Consider the following 18,973-nt stretch of genomic DNA (forward strand, 5'->3'; position numbering starts at 1 on the left):
CATATGGGCGCACCATGTGTGGGCCCTGTGAACAGGCTCACATAGGACATTAGAGTAGAGTCAGGACAAATCATTATGATGTATGGTAGTTAGCAATAGTGAGTTCTTAGTGCAAGTATGGCCTTGGGTAAGTCTTACCCCTTCCAGAGCCTCAGTTTCCCTGTCTATAGAACGAAGGGCTTGGATGTATGATCTAACAGGTCTCTTCTGGCCCTGCCATTCCCTGCTTCTGGCATAGAGTACTGGGAAATGTCCTGTTGCCTAAATGCCCCCCAGGGTCCCACAGAAAGTCTGTGCAAACCTGTGGCACACTTCTTGCCCAACTGTCTGCCTCTTGCTCCCAGCTGTACAAAGTAACCCAGGCAGGCTGACTGCCTACCTCTCAGACCCAATACTGGCATTTATTCAGTCCTACAGATGCAGAACAGCCCAGAACACACAGCATGGGACACACCCCACTGCACATTTCTATAATATGCAGCATAGAAACCTGTCTCCTAACTCCTCCCATTCACCCGTGTGCGCATATTTACACACCACCTGCTTCCTCCCCCCACATAGCCCATAGTACTCACAGCATACCCCCCAGACCACCAATTCAGCACCTTCCAGCACTCACCTCTACCCTCACCTCAGTGTAGCCTGCAGAACACATGCTCAGACATGGAAGCACACACCCATTCCTCCTAGATCTATAGCCTAGGCCAGGCCCACCGCCACAGCATCATACACTGCTTGCACACATGCACACACACATGTGCATATGTGCAAGTGTGCACATGCACACACAAGCACACGCACACCAGCACAGCTCCACTGGCTCCACACAGAGCCTTTAGGCTCTAGGACTCCAACAGCTCGCAGCTACTCGCCTTTCTCCCCGCCCGTCCTTTTATCCCATAAGCTGTTTGTCTTCATAAAACAAAAATCAAAAGTCTTTTTAAGGTGCCCTGAGCCATAAACCAACAAAGGAGGAACTGGCTGAGGCGGGCGGCTCGGTGCACCCTCCCCGAGTCCCCGGCTGTATTACAATGAATAACCTTTATTTACTTTCATTAGACTATTAAACACCAGCACAGTCATTTTTCCCCCTGAAACTCGGAGCAGGGCCCATAAAGCAAATCCGAAGCCTAATTGAGTTCATTTTAATTTCTCTCCGATCACAGCGAATTACTCTGGTGATAAATCAGGGGGCAGCTTCACCCCCAGTAGAAGGCCTAATTTGCAGCTAATTACAAAACTGATTTCTACAGGAAGATCAATACAAGAAGGAATTGGAAATGACGAGGCAATCCCGTCCAGCCAGGGAGGGGAGGGGGTCCTCTGGGGGGGCCAGGAAGCGGAAGGGAAAAAAACGGACCCGAAAGAGCAGAAAATCAGTTTTAATTTAACGTAATATTAATCAGAGCAACTTTTCCTGCTTTGTGCAGGCTCCTGGCCTGCCCGGCTCTGGGGTCTGGCTTGGCGGTGGCTGCAATAAAAAGGCAATTACCCGAGTGTTTCGGGCAGGACACCCTTTCAGAGTCAATGACTGGCCCCCTCCCACCCTTCTGTTAGCCATGTGGACTCTCCCCCTCCCCAATTTCATACCCCAGTGCACAGGCGGAGAGCAAGGGGCCTGTGGGGCTGTCTTTGTTTGTTTTTAAAAAAGGGGCGCCAGCACCCTTTCAGCTGGCCCAGCAGTGCCAGGCTGGAGGCCCCATTAGGCCCTCCCCCCAGCTACTGCTTCTGCCATCATGTCATGGTCGCCCCTCCTCCTCAAGGTTCCCCACCTCAGGGGGACCTTAAAACACCCCTTGCCTCTCAGCTAGGGGATCCTCATTGCTATACTCCACCCTTGGGGCTTCTTAGGCAGGAGCTGTTACAGAAATGTACAGGGTGCTGGAATAACCACTGATAAAGTATAGGTTGCACCTCAGCTTCACAGGCCAGGTCTGCCCCCACCCACACAAAACTCTCCATCATCTGTGGAGCCCGCCCCTCCCACTCTCCCCCTCCTCTGCCTGGCCATCTCCTTCCACCCCATCTGGGAGGGCTCCTCGGTCCTCCTCCCCATCTGCACACTGAGCCCTTTCTCCGTGTGTGCGCATCAATAGAGAGCTGTCGCTTTTCTCTCTCCTCCCAGGGGAACGAATACTCCCTCCCAGCCCTGACCCCTGGGCTTGATGAAGTCAAATCGAGTCTATCTGCATCCACCAACCCCGAGCTGGGCAGCAACGTGTCAGGCACGCAGACATACCCCGTTGTGACCGGTAAGGGGGCTTCCAGGAGGGTGGGGGCACAGCTTTCAATGGGGGTGCCTCAGCCCATGCCATCTGGGGCCCAGTGTGACAAGTGGGCCCCCTGCCATGATATCTGCAGAAAGAGTGAGCCTCCAAAAACCAGGGTGCTTCCCGAATAGATGTGTGCAGATGTGAGGAGGAAAAATTGTGGTCAGGGTCTCTGTGCACGTCAGCCTGGAAAGGGGACTATTTCTGGCTCTTTCTGCCCATCCTCTGGCCTCTCTCTTTGCATTTTTTTCTTGCCTACACCAAGGTGCCCAGAATTGTAAGCCTATTGCTAGGACTTGTAGGAGAAGGCAGAGGGTAAATAGGCCAGACTGGCAAAAAGGGAGCATGAGTGCCCAGTGTCCAGCCTCCATGCCCTTGTTTCCTCAAGGCTGCTGGGAACCTGCTTTCCTTTCCTTCTGGGCAGCTTGGGTCGCTGTGGCTTTGGGCTTCAGGACATGGCTTCCAGCTCTGCCATTATAGATAAGTACAATTATCCTAGCCCTTCCGCTTCCCAGAAAAATCACAGAGACCAAGCCTTGATTTTAAGACCAGGCAGGGTCTGGCCTGTCCCACAGTCAGATGCAGGGTGAGGGGGACACCTAATCCAGGTGCTCCCATGGATTAGGAGCAGCAGAGGCAGCGAGAGTGGAAGAAGGCTGAGGTGTAGCGCAGTGAAGAGCCCAGCTGATGAAGCTCTAGGCCTCAGAGCTGCCGGCTGTGGAAGGCGCCTGGCACCGCAGAAGGGTTTCCAGGCCAGGAAAGTGCCCAAGTGGGAGAGACACACATTGAGGTGTTATTAAAATTCACCTAATTATTCTAGAGACACTAAAGCCAATGTGCCGTTTGTTCCTTGGGAGACAGAATGATTGAGAAGGGTCTCGGTGGGGATTGGGAGACACTGAGGCGTTACCTGCAGAGCAAGGCGAGCGGAGGCAGCTTGGGGACCTGGCAGCAGGGCTGCAAGCAGCCAGCATCACAGCCAATGGCAAAGATTGGTAGCATACCTGGCCTCGCTGTAGGATAGAGCCCTGGTTCTGATGTGGAGCTGATCTGAGTATGGCTCAAGTCTGAGGTGGATGCAAGTGGCCACCCAGCCTCCACCTGGGGTCTTTGGAGAGAACCCTGTTGTTACCTTTCTCAGAATCTTGTTAAGGAGTGTCTTGGTAACAACTGTTTCCAGCTTGGACAGAGTTGAGCTCTTTGGCTAGGCAATCAGAGGTTGAGTTCTGGAAGTGTCAGAGAACTGGATGGACCGGGCCTTTGGGAGTGACAGCCTTAGCTGGATCAGGACACAGCCTATTATCAACTGGCCCTTGACATGAGCCCACTTCAGCCCAACTTGGAAGCTCTCTGAGCTGCTGGGTATTCTGACCCAAAGCAGAGAGATGGCCTAGGCCAGGCTACCTTTCTCTTGACCTGCTGAGAGTGACAGTGGTCACTTCCTAAAGGTGGCCCACCCCAGGCAGCTGGTGAAAGAGAGCCCATGAGGTTTTCTCTAATCCCAGCCGTCCTTCCCTGGGCCCAGTCCAGAAGGCAGGGGCTTCCTGCCTTGGAGAGATGGAACTTTGGGGCAGAGCTCCTGCTGCAGGAGAACTTGGGCTGGTGCAGAAAAGTCCTTCCACCTTGAGCCTCCCCCGCCCGCCTCCCCCCCATGGCCCTGGAACAGTCCCAGCTCAGCCTGGGAACATCTCCGGCTGATCCATCTGGATCCAAGTGTGAGAAAAGTTCATTTCAGACCCAGCTTGACATTCCCAGGTGGCAAGTTAGCACTAACATCTCAATCTGTATGCGACATTTCAATCAAGCGAGGAGTAACAAAAGCAGAACCATTAACATTCGGAGCTGTTCACCAGTGGTAATGACGGGGAAACTCGCTCAGAAACTGGAAATTACCAAAAAAGAGAGAAGTGTGTGGAGAGATGGGGGAGGGGAGATGGGAGGGGTGGGAGCATGGAATGATTTTTCTACACTTAGGCCAAGATCCAATGTTTGGATGAATGGTGCCATTACCCGAGAAAGGGCTGCTCATTCTTAAAATGTTTTTGCTGGCAATTAAACGGCTGCAGTTATTGATCTTTGTTGATTTTATGTCCTCCTAATTTGCATAATCTATTAAAGATGAATGATTCATGATGTGTTTATTATGGGGACAAACAGAACTTGCTGGAGGTACTGTCAAGGTGAGAAATTGGGCAGTGTCCAGAGACTTCATGGGCCATCTTAGGAGTGGGGCCAGCATGTTGGCCTTCAGGCCAGGACTTTGTGGGGAGCAGTGAACAGTGATGCAAGGAGAACAGACACAAGAGTTCTTCTAGAAAGACGTGGGCATCTGTGAGAACCAGGCTCTAAGCATGGCTGGGATGTGCTAGAGGCTTTTGGTGTACTTGTAGAAATTTCCCTCAAAGATTCTTAAAAAGCTGATTTTGTTGAAAAATATGAAGAGCTTAGGGAGAGGAAAAAACAGGGAGGCCCTTTCAGGTAGGTGATTCTGGCCAGGTGTGTGCTCAAAGTGAGAGGGCAGGTGGGTCATCCTGTGTCCACAGCCTGGCGTGGGTGTACCCAGGTGTTCAAAGAGCCCTCTTCATCCCCTCCGTTCCAGACACCCAGCTTATGTTCTTCTCTGGGGACAGGCAGCTGAGGTTGCAAACCTCCAGGGATGAGTCCTGAGGAAACCAGCCCAGGAGTGCCCTAGACTAACTCGAAGAGCCGACCTTATTGATATTCCTGCCACCTCCTGGCACTGGAGGCTGATTTCAAACTTCACCAGCCACTTGATACATCTGTTCCACAAGGTCAGGACTGAGAGGAGCTCGGAGCTCGGACTATTGTGTGGAGGGGAGCGTGGGGCCCAGTGGGCCAGGACACAGCTAATCACATTGCAAGCAAGGGTGGCTGCCAGAGGCTGGGGCTCGGCCGATAGCCGCCTCTCCCCACCTTCCATCATGGAACCAAGGAGAGAGACCGATTTTTCTGGGTAGTGTTTGCAAGTTCTGCCGAGATTTTAATTTCACTGCATCACAACTCAGCAAGCTGCCAAGTCAAGCTGGTTATTTAAATTTATCACCCACTTTCCCTTCCGCCGCTGGGCTGCTCTAGCTCAGCAGCGTCCCTTCTCTCCAGCCCACTGCTCTAGGCTGCTGGTCTGGAACGGAGCCGAGTCGCTCCTAAGTGATAAGGAAAAAGGGACCAGTTAGATGAGAGAGTGGGTTGGGGGCACTCTGGCCCCAGGCTTCCTCAGGTTGGCTGACTGTGGCTGGTACCTTCTACCAACTTCTTGCCCTTTCAAAGGACCCCACAGGGGGGGCCTCCATCAAGCCCTCAGTAGCCCCCGGGACCTCTGGGTCAGGGCCTCTTCGGTGAGTTAGTGCCTTCATTCCTTCACATCTCCCATCACTGGTAGAAAAGAGCCCCTCTGCCCCATGACCTCCTCACTTCAACCCCTTTCTTCTTGTGCCTGGCCAGGTCTGCAGCCATGGAGGAACATAAGGGGACACTGGCATTCATGTTGATCTGGGAGGAGAAGATGAGTACTAGTTTCAGGATTCCCAAAGTCCTTTGGAGATGTTTCAGAGCATTTAGAGAGTCCCTTGACCTGGTGAAAGTCCACCTTAAAGGTGAGAGCAGGTTCTCTTCCCTGGAGCCTGAATGGCGTGCCATGGAGCTGGAAGAAGTCAGTCATTGTGCAGAGGCTCTCCATGCTCATTGCAGAAGCAGAGGAATATACCAGTCCCCAGAGCCGCTGCACCAAGCAGGCTTCACTGGCCTCTAGTGGGCATCGCTGCCACACTCTGGGAGAGCTTTGTGCAAGTGCGGCTCTTGCCGCCCTCATTTTAGTCCCACAGAGGTACTGGAGGAATGAGACTTGAGGTCCAGAAACAAGGCAGATGAAACTCACCAAAACATAGCTGGGTAAAATATAACAACAAGAATTGTTAATACACAACCAAACCTCACTCTTTGGTGCCAGAAACAGAGGGAGACTCAAAGTCAGAGTATGTGAGAGACTGCTGGGTATCACGCTGAACGTGAGCTCTAACTGGGGGAGGCTGAGGTTGGAACACACCAGACAGGAGACATGACTTTGGGCCCAAATGAAGCAGGAATCTAGAACAGAGTATTATCCTGCATAATGCCAGGAACCGAGCAGGACAGCACTATCCATGACAGGGAAACGCAACAAACTCATCCCAATGGCCCAGGGAAACAAGTGAGGCGTGGGGGGGATCTCCATGAGAAATGGAGGCTCCAAACGGGACCCTGGTTCACAGTCCAATTTTATACCATGAATATATGGCAGGAATCCCCAGCCAAAAACTTACATAAAAATTTGTCCAGGATAGTAATCCACTCAGAAACCCCAGCAGGAACAAGGGCAAACCTCCTCTGCAGAGACATCCCACAATCCAGGGCACCGGGATTCCCACAGGAAAAAAAAAAAAAAAGAAAAAAGAAAAATCCACCACTAAAGATGAGCTCACTATGAAAAATTATGCACCTCATATGAACACTAACTGTCATGAGGGAGAGTTGGCAGAAGGAATAAATGGGACAGTTAACACCCCCCAAGAACTGGAGATCATAGAACAATCCAAAAGCAACTATAAAAGAAGCATGTTTAATATTCTAAACAAGATAAAAGAGAAGCATAGTTTGGTGTTTATTGCAAATCCAGATCCTACAACCCCTTGCCCACCACAGCTCAGCAAATTGGAAGATAATGAAGATCGTAAAGGGTAAAGAATGAAGACCCCACCCATAGCTTATTGTTTTGGGGTTCTGGGGCCATGGAAAGAGATGAGCCTCAGGCAGCCCTGAAAGTAAAGCCTGTCCCTGCTTCTCCAAGTGCCTAGATGGCTAAGTCTCAGTAGAGAATCTACCCTTTACCTTAGAAAAATGTCAGAACATTGGAGAACTATGACAAGAGCAGTACATTCCTCCCAGGGAGGAAGGGGGTTTAAAAAAAAAAAAGCCGTATTAGCTTCTCCACTCTGGTGAAGAGAAGGTGGTTTTATTCAAAAGCTTGGGAGAAACTTCTCTTGATGCCTAGACACTGCAGCTCTGAAGGAACTGATGGCTAAGAACCAGGAGGAGATGTGCCCAAGACGGGGAGAGGGAGCGGAAGACGCTGGTTTCCTGGAAGCTGGCAAATTTGAGCAGAGATGGGGGGTGCCAGTAAGGCAAAGTTCAAAGAAAAGCAAGGGCTGCCCCCACCTCCACCTTTCACCCCCAGGCCTTGAGGCCTGGGAGAGCAGTGTGGGCTCAGCTTCTGAGAAAGGATTGCAAACCCTCAGAAGCTCAGACTTCTTACCCATATCTGGGACGGTCAGAGAAGTGGCCTTTCAGCAGATAGAGGTGTGGACCCTGGGAAACCCTCCTCCTCCTAAGCAGGGAGTCCTGAGGACCTCCAGAAACTGCTTCTTTCCTGTAGTTAACAACCCCCTTCCAATGGGACTGCATTTCCCTCCATAAAACAAACAGCTTAGCCCTTGGCCAGCCCCTGGGGGAGGAGAGGGCAATAAAACCTGAGAAATGTTTCTGAAGGAGGCTGGGAGTCTCCTAGCCTTGTCTGTCGGCTCAAAGCCCCTGATTAGCTGGAGGAATTTAGGGCACAGACATCAGATTTTCTCTCCAACCTTGAAAGGACAACATCAACAAGCTGCAAGTCAGAGAGCCCTTTACTGTGGAGGCCAAACCAAGCCCGAGGGCTTCTCCTCAGCACCCCCAGGCCCTAGACCCTTCTTTTGAGCTGCGGAGGCCCAATGGAAAGAGTCTAGCTTCCTCCAAAAATCCCTGAGGCCTCCAGTCACATCCCCAAGGACCTCCAGCCACCAGACCTCAGTTCTGATTTAATTATGGGGGCATTTCCATAGCAATGAGACAGTGACAGATAATGCGGGTGCCTTGGGCCTGTAGCCTAGGGAGTCATTGGATCAGGGCTCTTTCTCTTCCTCCTTTATTCCATCCAGCTCTAGAGGGAAAGGATATTGAAAAGAAGAGGCATGAATCTACTCTAGGACTGGGCGAGTAGGTCAAATTTGAGCAGAATAAAAGCTGTACCACCTCAATCTCCAGCCCCAATCCCATGCCCATGTCTGTGCCCACCAGCCCTCCCAGGGGTGATCTGCTGCCCTCCACAGCAGGGTGCCTTGGGCAGAAGCACATGGGGTACTAATGGAGCTGCAGAGGGGAGGAAAATCCATGGGGAAGATGAAGAAGGTATGAATGGTTCCCAGGCACCTTAGCAAAGATGTAATTCTATGGTCTTCTAAGCTGAGTTCCAATTTGTCCCATTGCCTTGGGCCTTTATTCTTGACTTCCTTTCATCTTTTCTCTCCATCCATGAGACCCAAAGGTTGAGCATGCCCAGTGGACTGTGCTTGGTCCTCCACAGCCTGGTCTCACCAATTCATTTAGAGATCAGAGAGAGAGAGGCCAGTTTGAATTTGAGTGAGAATATTTTTTAAAAATCAGTGATCTGTATTTCAAGTGCACATAGTAGCCAGCTGAGGCTAACAAAGGGTTGCCTGGTAGAAAACACTGGGCACTGCTTTCATGATTACCTAGGTCATAGGGAACATTTTGGTTGCTGCAGATGCTTAGAGATGCTTGGGTTGTTCCAAAGGAGAGTCCTCCGAAGGTGGGAATGCCCCAGCCCTAAACTTGTTTGCTCCCTTATTTGGTACTTTCTACAAAGTAAAGTCTGGCTAAGTAAAAGTAAAGTCAGTCAGCCTAACCTTTTCTGAATGACCGTCCAGAAATTGTAAATAGTGGTATTCCAATGACTGTTCCAGGTATGTATTGGGACCAAGGGCTCAGAAATGTCCAGGTGGCCTCAAAGCCACCTAGGCAAGACCTGAAAGCCTGTTTCCCCCAGAGAGGCAGTCCCCCCTCCCCCCACGTGACAGGAAGACCCTCACACTCCCTCCTCAGGGTGATCAGAATCCTTCCTTCCCTCACATTAGCTGTAGCCTCAGGACAAACATGCCAGCACTTTTTCAACCCTGAGCTTTGGGAGGCAAGCCCTGCCACTATTGTTACCTCTAAGAAGGCTTTGAGTGCCTTCAGCCTGGAATCCTCCCCTCTCCTCTCTGGTGGCGGATGGGCTGGCAGGCAGGGAGGGAGGAAATCCTGGGCAGGCTCAGAGAGCAGCCTAATGCTCCAGCAGCTTAAGTGGCCGTTTTCCTTGGGATTAGGGTTTCACTTACACAGAGCGCCTGAAAAACGCTGCGCTTTCAGAAGGATTAGAGCTGACAATTCAGTGCTCTCGGAGAACAAAATAAAGCCGGAGAGGAACTGGAAGAGCTGGAGTATCGGGAGACTGTGCAAACAGGCTTAACCTCTGCCCACCCAGCACGAGGGTCTCTATTACTCTGAGCCCATCAGTGAGCCTGAGCCCGGCCTCCAGAGTGCCAGCAGCTGCCCAACTCCAGTCTTCATTTGTGATTTGCCAATGGAGCCAGAGAAGGCAGCGTGGGGAAGTGAAAAGAGGAGAGGGCTAGGATGTCTTCCTCTCTTTGAGCCTCAGTTTCCTCCTCTGTAAAATGAGGAAGTTGGACTAGAAGAGAACCGAATTCCCTATCCTCCCTTTGAAAATGTGATTCTCCCCAGTACTCCCTAGCCTTATTCTAGGACCCGGAGGCTGCAGCTCCATCCATGGACCAGCTGAATTAGAAGGAAGTCTTCTCTTGTAGGGCCCTAGGTCAGCAGACTACCATGGCCCAGGTGAAGGCTGTGCGCTGTGCGAAGGGGTGCAACAGCATAACTGGTTGTGTCCAGCTGGTTGTCTACGGAGGTGCAGACCTCACTGAGTCCACACAGATCTGGGCAGCATCCCTGCCTGGGACACACCAGGGACTACATTAAAGGTCCAACTGTGGGAAGCACGATCAGCCACCCTGAGCTGCAGGCACAGCCCCCTCTGCTGGAACCCAGAGAAGGCAAACTTCAGGAGGAGAAACTGTGGGGCCAAGACAGTGCCTAAGGCAAGGGGTGGGGGGGTGGGGGGTGGGGCCCTCACGCAGACACCTCTGCCTTAGAGTAGAAACCTTGGGGAGGATTTGGGAACCTGGGGAATAAGAAACAAAATGAAATATGCACACACAAAAACTGTTCCCCTCTCCTTTTAAAGCTTTGTTTACAGATTTAAAGTTTGTTACTATAGGTTGTTATGTAACTTGGATTGGTCATAAAGTGATCATAATTGGTATAGTAAATGTAAGCATACAGTATGTTTAGGCAGTAATTACAAATTTAATAACTGTGTATTCTTGGAAGTAGTATATAAATGCTTGTGTCAAATGCAGCCACACACTGCCAACCTTGAAGCAATCTAATGTCTTCATTTTCGCTACCTTATGAGAAGCAGACAAACTTGAGGGTAGGATAGTAAAACAAGAGTTATGTTTTCTGGCCTTAGGGTCCTCCACAGTGTCAAGTGGATAGTGAAAGCGCTCATTTTCAGAGAAAGATGCTGAGGAAAAGCATCTCTAAACTCATTGAATATAACTTTTGCTGTATAAATCTATGTCTAATAAGTCTTGTTGTCTGAGCCATCACTGAGCCAAAGCATCTCTGCTGCTCTGGCGGCTTCCTTTTTATTATTTCCTTGGTCTTCTGAAGGTTGACACTTTCCTGACTTGAGATAAGCCGCTCTGCTCCTTCCCGTGATATTTTGCTGTTCTTTGTATGATCTTATTTATTGGCATAATTCAAGTGGTTTCAAACAAATCAGTGTCTTTCTTGGGTCAAAGAACAGAGGTTCTTTTTGCTTTTTATAAACAGTGCTTATTAATCTTTGGGTCATGAATACTTTTGAGAATATGATGAAAGCCATCTAGATATTATATATGTGTACCTATAACATTTTATGTATGGCTTTATACAAACTCCCTGAAGCCCATCTGTGGAGTCCTACAGGAATCAGTGAACCCCATTTTAAAACCCTTGCAGTAGAAAATGGAAGAACCTGAAACATGCAAGAAACAAGAAGGGACAAGATCCCTGTTAGAGGAGGGATTCGCTTAGCATAAACCCAAGTCCCTTTCCTGGACCAAATACCTCTCTATTTTCTGGGTCCGCAGTATTTGAGAGTGTCATTGTAGATTCAGGAATCAACCAAGTATACTGCTTGTTCTGTAGTCCAGGTTCTGCCATCTACTAGCTGTGAAATTCTGGACATAATACTTAGCTCCTCTGAGTTTCAGTTTCTCGTCTATAAAAGGACAATTAAAAACAGATCAACATCATAGGCTGAGCTGAGGATGAAATGAGAGAATACACAGAAAATATTGAGGGCAGTGCCTTCCATACCGTAGGTGCTAGTTAGTTTAGGCGCAAGCAGAAACACCACTTTGTCCTTGATTCTTAGACCTGACAAAGCAGCATAAATTATCTGGTGACTGAAATTTTCCAATTTCTTAATAGCCTTTCACTTTGCTTTTCTCTGTACTTGGAAGAGGAGCTGCTCTTAGATTCTGCAGAACAGTTGATTCGATCTGGCCCATTTGGTAAGGAATGTCTGACAAAAGTGCACTGTCTGATTCAGATGTAGTGATTGCTGTAGAAATTGGCTTTAGAATCTTCAGGGACTTCTGCAGTTGAACTGAGAAGATATCCTCATCAAGTACAGTGCTTCTAACACTTCTGGGTACTTTAAGATTCTCAGCTACTACTGTGTCTTGAAGAGCCTCTTTGTTTTTTGAGAAAACTCTCAGAGGAGATTAATACTCCACCCCATGGAGTTTTACTACAGACTTTTGGTGTTGGAATTTTATTCTTTGTGTCCTGTTTTTCTTGCCTCGTCTTAATGATGGCAGTGACAATATGAGATTTTGCTTGCCGGATGATTTCTTTTCCTTTTCCTTGGCTCGTTTGGCGAGTACCTGGCTTCGTGTTATCATTAAAAGGCAGTGTGGTACAGACATAGCTTCCAACTTTGGCTCTGTCATTTACTAGCTCTGTAGCCATAGGAAGGTCATGATGGCTCTCTGTGCCTCCATTTTCTCAACTTTAAAAGAAGCTAGTTGGGCTGATCATCTCGAAGGCTCTTCCACTTTTGAAAACTTTGTAATCTTAGGAAGCAAGTTTCCGACATGGAATGCCCATCGTCTTGTAATATGTGGAGTTTTATCCATTTGTGATTCTCGATGCTGTTTTCATGTTAGTGGCATTGTCAGTGAGCAAAGCAAATACTTTACTGCTTCCTGTCTCGTGTTGGGTGGCACATATTTTATAACTGATGTATTCTGCTGTGTAGCTGTTTTCTTCTCTTTCTGCACTTTTGCTTTTTTGAGGACGTGGCTGTGCTGTCTTACAGTTTTAGAGCTCGTCTCGGCTCCTATGTGTCCATCCATCTATAGTAACGCAAGGCCCAGTGCTCTGTTGATTCTTCCTTGCACAGATTCCATTATCCATTCATATTCTCTCACTAAAAGAGGCTTGCTCAAAGAATGCTGCTGGGCAAACAGTATGACGTTCTTAGTAATTTGAAAACTTCCTGCAGTATGTGTTTTCCATTATTGACAATGGTGTTCTGGAAGAATATATGGCTCTGGCAAGAGTTTGGTCAATTTTTTTCCTGCTCATCAGGTGTCACCTGTGTACTAATGAAGCCATTGAGAGTGCTTTGTATGCAGTGGCTTGCACCTTTGTTGGCTTAAGGGTCCTGAACGGGCACCTCTTTGTGACGATACTCATGATCCAGAATCTGCAGCAGCAGAAACACAGCCATATGAGTATACTGAATATTTGGAAGCTTGCACACTTTTTCCTCACCATGGGTCTCTTCTCTCACATTTTAAAAATGTCTGGCAACCACCAATATGTTGTCTGTATCTATGAGTTTGTTTTTGTTTTGTTCTGTTCATTTGTTTCTTTTCTTTTTTAAAAAATATTCCACATTTGAGTGAAATCATACAGTTTGTCTTTCTCTGTCTGATTTATTTCACTTAGCGTAATACCCTCAAGATCCATCCACATTGTCGCAAATGGCAGCATTTCATCTTTTTATGGCTGAGTAGTATTCCATTAAATATATATAACACATCTTGATCCATTTATCAATTGATGAACACTTAGGTTGTTTCCACACCTTGGCTATTTTAAATAATACTGCAATGAACATAGAGGTTCATATATCCTTTTGAATTAGTGTTTTCATATAGTCTTTGGATAAATAACAGATATCAAATTATAATGTTGTACACCTGAAACTTATATAATGTTATAAACCAATGTTACCTTCATAAAAAAAATCCATAGAATTCGGAAATGTGTCTTTCAATCAACAGTTCTGTGGGTGACTTGCAGCATGCAAATTTTCTGTAAGTTGGACTTACCATTTTGCAAGAGAAAAAGCCAGTGAAAATAAACATTGCAGTAGGGGTACCTCCAGGTTAGCTGGAAACACCTTTCCGGTCACCCAGCCTTTCTTCCTATCCCCTGAAGCTAGGTAGAAGATTGTGTGACAAAACCTTAGATTATAAGGAATTCATGTGTGACAGGTTGTGGAAACCATGCAGCTGAAAATCATAATTCAGATGCACTTAAATTCCTGTTTATTAAGGAAGAAGCATACTTGTTTTCCTGGCTGCTTTGTAGATACTAAGATCGCAGGACCAAGAGGAATAGGGTTTCTATATCTTTCTATAGTAATTTCAAAACTTCTACATCCTCCCTGCCTCTCCTGTCATGGTTTTTGTTTGTTTGTTTGTTTGTTTACCAATAAGTGCCGTATTAATCTCTCTAGGAATTGATAGCTATTGCTGTCATCATCCACTTCATGTCCACTCCTCTGAGAGCTGGTCAGAAGGAGTATACCTTTTATTGACAATAGGAGTCAATGACAGAAAACCCACAACAAAGCTAACACAGATTCTTTCTTCTGTCTCTCTATGATCTCTTGTTTGACAGGTCTATTGTATTATTTATTCTTGAGTTTTAAAATGTAAGATATTAGCTATATTAGATAAATATAGAGGAAAATCATTCTATTGCACAATAAAGCTAAGTCACACTAGATGAGTCCCTCACTGTAAATCTTTCATCAACCTATAAAAATCCATAATCCATTGTTCAAACTATTTTTAGAGGGCCGGGCGAATGGCTCAGTTGGTTAAGAGCTCACTCAAGAGTTTGAGCTCTGAGCAACAGCGGTTCGAGGCCAGCCCGAGCTGAGCAGCCGCTAAGCTGCCAATAGGTAGCAGGATGGCTCAGCTAAAAAAAAAAAAAAAAGTTTTTTTTTAGAGAAAAAGCAGGTTCAAACATTCACATTTTGCTCCTCTTCAAAGGAGACCAACACATAGGAAACAATTAAAAAACAATATAACCCACCTGGAGTTGGTTATAAAAACAATAGTGATAGAAAATTAAGTAACAAGTATTTATGTAGCATCTACCATATTCTCAACTGTGCAAGATCACACAGAAGACCGGGTCCTGCCCTCAGTCTGACTGTGATCTGTTTGAGGAAGCACACCATGATATGAAACAACAGAACTGGCCCATTATGAAATATAATGACATGATCAGCAACGGAGCAGAGACACTATAGAAGTTTAGAAGAGAGAAACGTCCCTGCTAAGTATATAGAACAGTAGGGGTTTTAAGACTTGAGCTGGAAGGAGAGGGAAACTAGGAGTAAGAAGATGAAAACTATATGGCAAAAGCACAGAGGTTTCACAGCGTACAAGCCAGTGAAAATGGTCAAACTAAACCAGGAGGGGTGCAAGTCTGAGCTGAGAAAGCTGGGTGGGGAAGAGTACCTGGGAGGTCGTGAAAACCTGGCAGAGTTCAGATTCAAACTGTAGCCTACAGAGAATCAACGATGGTTTTTACAAGGAAAGTGATGTGATGAGAGCAATGTTTCATGAGGACTAGCCAAGCAGCCACATTTGGGAGACACCAGAGGGGGAATAATGTGGAGGCACAGAATACAAGCAAGAAAACCGTTGTGACAAACCAAGGGCAGGTCTTAGGAGCTGAGTTATGGATGTGGTAGAGGAAATGAGAAGGGACAGATGTGACAGACATTGCTAAGAGGAACTGACCACACTTGGTGACTGACTTCATACAGAGGGGGAGGAAAAAGACGATGTCAGGAAGGACTGCAATATTTTTGGTCTGATGGTTTTCAAGTGGGTCATCAGTAGAACTGATTGTGGGGAAGATGAATCAGCTTTTCTTCCTGTCAGGTTTGAGGTGACAGTGGGACAGCTAATGAAAATGTTCAGCAGGCAACTGGAAATACAGAAATCGGAGTTGTATCTCTGTATACTGAGGGAAGGAAGGAAGAATCACTCAGATGTCTTAAGGTGGGGGTGAGAAAACACATGTCTCAGAAAAGGAGGGGGTGTGGTCAATTTCAAGGGGAGAGTAGCAAGGACAGAGAGAGAGAGAGAGAGGTGCTTTGGAATAGCCACCAGGAGGATGAGGATTAGTGTCATTGAGAAAAAGAAACTGAACTTGGCCAGATATGCATAGTTCTATGGCTTCCTCCAGCCACACCTTGCCTTCCCAGGTTTGGACAGAGGCGCTGGAGGGGGAGAGTGGCACTGGCTGAAGAGAAGGATAAGAGGAATCTGGAGAGGATGAATGGGACCCAGGAGAGCAGAAAGTAGTCTCTAGGGCATGGAAATGTGGGAGAGGAATGAGGGTAAATTATTGTCATTAGATACTGGAGCATGCTAAAATGCAAAGGGAGGTGGTGACCCCTTCATGGTGATGGAGGGGACAGGCAGGGAAGGGAGGCCACTCAGGTGCAGCTGTGTTCCAAAGGAGATGTCTATAGGTCATGGGTATTTGCCTAATATGGACTCACTTTCCCTTCCAGGAAACTAGGAAAGCCATGTCTCCCACCCTCCAGGCTGTAGCTAATAGAGGCCTCCCAGGATAGAAGTCCAGCAGTTAGTGGGGGGAGCCAATTTTCCTTGTTGGAACTTGATCTGATCCACTTGCACCATTGGCTCAAAAGCTCCTGATCTGCTTCAGGGATGGTTTTCCATTTAAGTGCCATAAACACTAACAGCAAAATAACCCACTGGCTGGCCCCCTGCTCTCCACACCTGCCAGGTCCAGCACCTGCAGCCCACTTGGAGAGAACAAGGAAGACCCGTTAGCCTGTGTGGATGGATGGTGGGGTGTCTTCAAGCCTGAAGGGAAAGATGGAATATTAGGGAGGGGAGAAGTGAGCAAGATAATAGAGGTCCATTTGGCTACTGGAGAGACCACAGCCGAATATCTTGCCAGGAAGGAGGAATAAAACCAGGTTACCCTCTCTGGGTTTGGGCTACAAAAAGACACAAGCAAAGGCAAATACGCACATACATGCACAGAGAGCTAGCAGAGCAGAGGTGCATACGCATAGCTGATCATAGGACAGATATTTAGGTAACAAACTTAGGCACTTGTAAAGGCACACCTGGACCTACTCATCACCTGCACCACCCTCCCCCATGTGTCTGCACACAGCTCTTGCCTCTCTAAGAGTTCTCTTTCCGTGGAGTACCTTGCTGTGAGTAGAGACAGCTCCCTCTCTTCTAGGCCTCACCCCTTCCCCTTTGTGTTTTTCTAGGTCGTGACATGGCGAGCACCACTCTGCCTGGTTACCCCCCTCACGTGCCCCCCACTGGCCAGGGAAGCTACCCCACCTCCACCCTGGCAGGAATGGTGCCTGGTAGGTGACAATGTTGCAGCTGCCTAATTTAGGAGGGGTAACTAAATTGTGGGTGAGCTGCTGAGTGATCTATAGGCTGAGGCTGGGGGTGCGAGAAGACCCAACATCCCTTCCCCCCAAACTATTACTATTCTATCCCTCTCCCTGGAGGCTACAATAGGTTCCCCATCCTCCCTCATAATCAATCTAGAGAGGGAGCTTGCAGAAGTGCCCCTTTGTGCACCCCACTGTATGTCATGGCTCCTCTACAGAGTCAACCCACCCAAGCTTGTGCCCAGGGAGTAGTCAGCCTCAGCTCCACTCTCAGTGCCCCAGCCCACCCCCAGCCAGCTGACACTGCTTGGAAGTACTTGCCCTGGTTTCCATGGAAACTTGGAGCAAAGACCATTTCCAGGGGCATGTCAGTCACTCAGACAAAGCCTGGTCCACACCAACCCACAGGGAAGACCAGTATTGAGAACCCACCTCACCCCAGAGATAGGAGGGAGCTAGTCCCTGAGGAAGAGGAACAGAGGACAGGCTATGGCAGAAACCAGAGAGGCTGACCTCAGAGACATGAGATAGAGCACTCCCACATCTCCTCAGCAGAACCAGGCTTTCCTTGCTCCATCCCCTGTCTGAGAGGAGCTGGGATGGGCTCTGTGGATCAGAGAGACAGAGGCTGCATTTAGGCTCTGGCAATAGCAACTGGACCTTGTACCCTTCCCAACCCCTCACCCCAGACTGGGAGCCAGATGTGAAGCCAAAGAGAGTTGAAGCTCCTATTCACACAAACCAGAAAAAAAAAATTGTCTTAAAGAGGGTGAGCCTCACTGGGCCTGCACCCACTCCTGCTGGCTGCCTTCTTGTGTGCCCCTTCCCTGAAGCTCAACTCTCATGGCAGGGGAGGGAGGGTGTAGAAGAGGGTGGCTGGCCGGGTTCCTGGACTGTCCAACCAGGGACAGCCCTGGGTGAACAGAGTTGGGGAGGAGAGCACGGCAAGGAGGGCATTGCTGAAGGGTGTGGTAGCAGAGGGGCTGGAGGGAGTTAGAGGAACTGGGTAAGGAGAGGTGAGGGTGAGGGGAGTCCTACCCAAATGTGGGGTACAGGGAGTAGAAGTACTGGGGGCAAGAAGGTTCTTCCAGGAAGGTCCCAGCAGTGAGCAGGTGGAAGCGAAGAAGGTCTTAGAGAGGTGGAGGTGAGGGAGGGGGGAGTCTGCAAGGAGGTGGGGGTGAGGGGAGCCGCGGAGAGCTCATGGTGGCAAGGGGGGAGTCGTTAAACAGAATCTAGTGCTGATGAGGAAATTACACTTGTTTCATTAGCGATGGGGAAGGAGATAGCTCAGTTCCTCTTGGTCACAGTTGAGCTCAGAAGCTCATTATCCTGCTGCACGCATGCTTTCCCTCCTCGTCAATAAACAGGCTTTCCAGTGGCTGCATCCCCCACCCCCACCTCAGCTCCCTCTCTGAGAGGGGCCCCTTCTCCTCTACTTAACCCGCGGTTAGGGATCACTGTAAACAGTCTGGGGTCATCACACAGGAGAAAGGGCGAGGGGGAAACCCAGAGGCCTGGCCTTTCTCGCGCGGAGGGAGCGAAGCAGCTTCCGACGGCTCCCAGTCCACGAGGCCCTCCTGTCACAGCTCGAGAACCAGCGGGCAGTCCACCTGCTCCCCGCCGCCTCCTTCCCCTGCTGCGTGGCCCAAGAATCGAACCTCTGGAGGGAAAGGCGGGAAGGGGGTGTTTCCCAGCAGAGTCCCCACCCCTTGTTTTGGCACCTGCTGAGATGCTATTCTTAGGACTTTCTGGGACAAAGTGTCCCGAGGGCCTTTCTTCGCCACCCTCCCCGTCTTCTGCTCCGTGGGGCTATGGATCCCAGAACCAGAGTCTCCACTCAAAAGGCTCTGGCCCCCGAATGAAGCGGGATAGGAAGCCTGGACCTGGAACAAACCCTTCCTGGGTAGCCCAGAGCGCCTCCGCGGGGGAGCTCCCAGCGGGCACTGCCCTGCAGGACCCTCCATGCCAGTATGCAAGGCGCGTGGGTGTTTCCGCATCC

At 48.9% G+C, this 18,973-nt stretch overlaps 1 protein-coding gene across 12 annotated transcripts in view; it reads left to right on the forward strand.

Moving 5' to 3' along the window:
- PAX2 (paired box 2) overlaps positions 1-18,973 on the forward strand; it is a 91,943-nt gene that overhangs the window by 69,701 nt on the left and 3,269 nt on the right. For all 12 annotated transcript variants that reach the window (XM_019636538.1, XM_019636532.1, XM_019636529.1 and 9 more), the window contains 2 exons: positions 2,126-2,252; positions 16,840-16,941. In XM_019636538.1, coding sequence (XP_019492083.1) covers positions 2,126-2,252; positions 16,840-16,941 — 229 coding nt within the window. The remainder of the gene's footprint in view (positions 1-2,125; positions 2,253-16,839; positions 16,942-18,973) is intronic.

The sequence above is a fragment of the Hipposideros armiger genome, unplaced genomic scaffold (genome assembly GCF_001890085.2).
Source record: "Hipposideros armiger isolate ML-2016 unplaced genomic scaffold, ASM189008v1 scaffold_28, whole genome shotgun sequence".
Taxonomy (NCBI): Eukaryota; Metazoa; Chordata; class Mammalia; order Chiroptera; family Hipposideridae; genus Hipposideros; species Hipposideros armiger.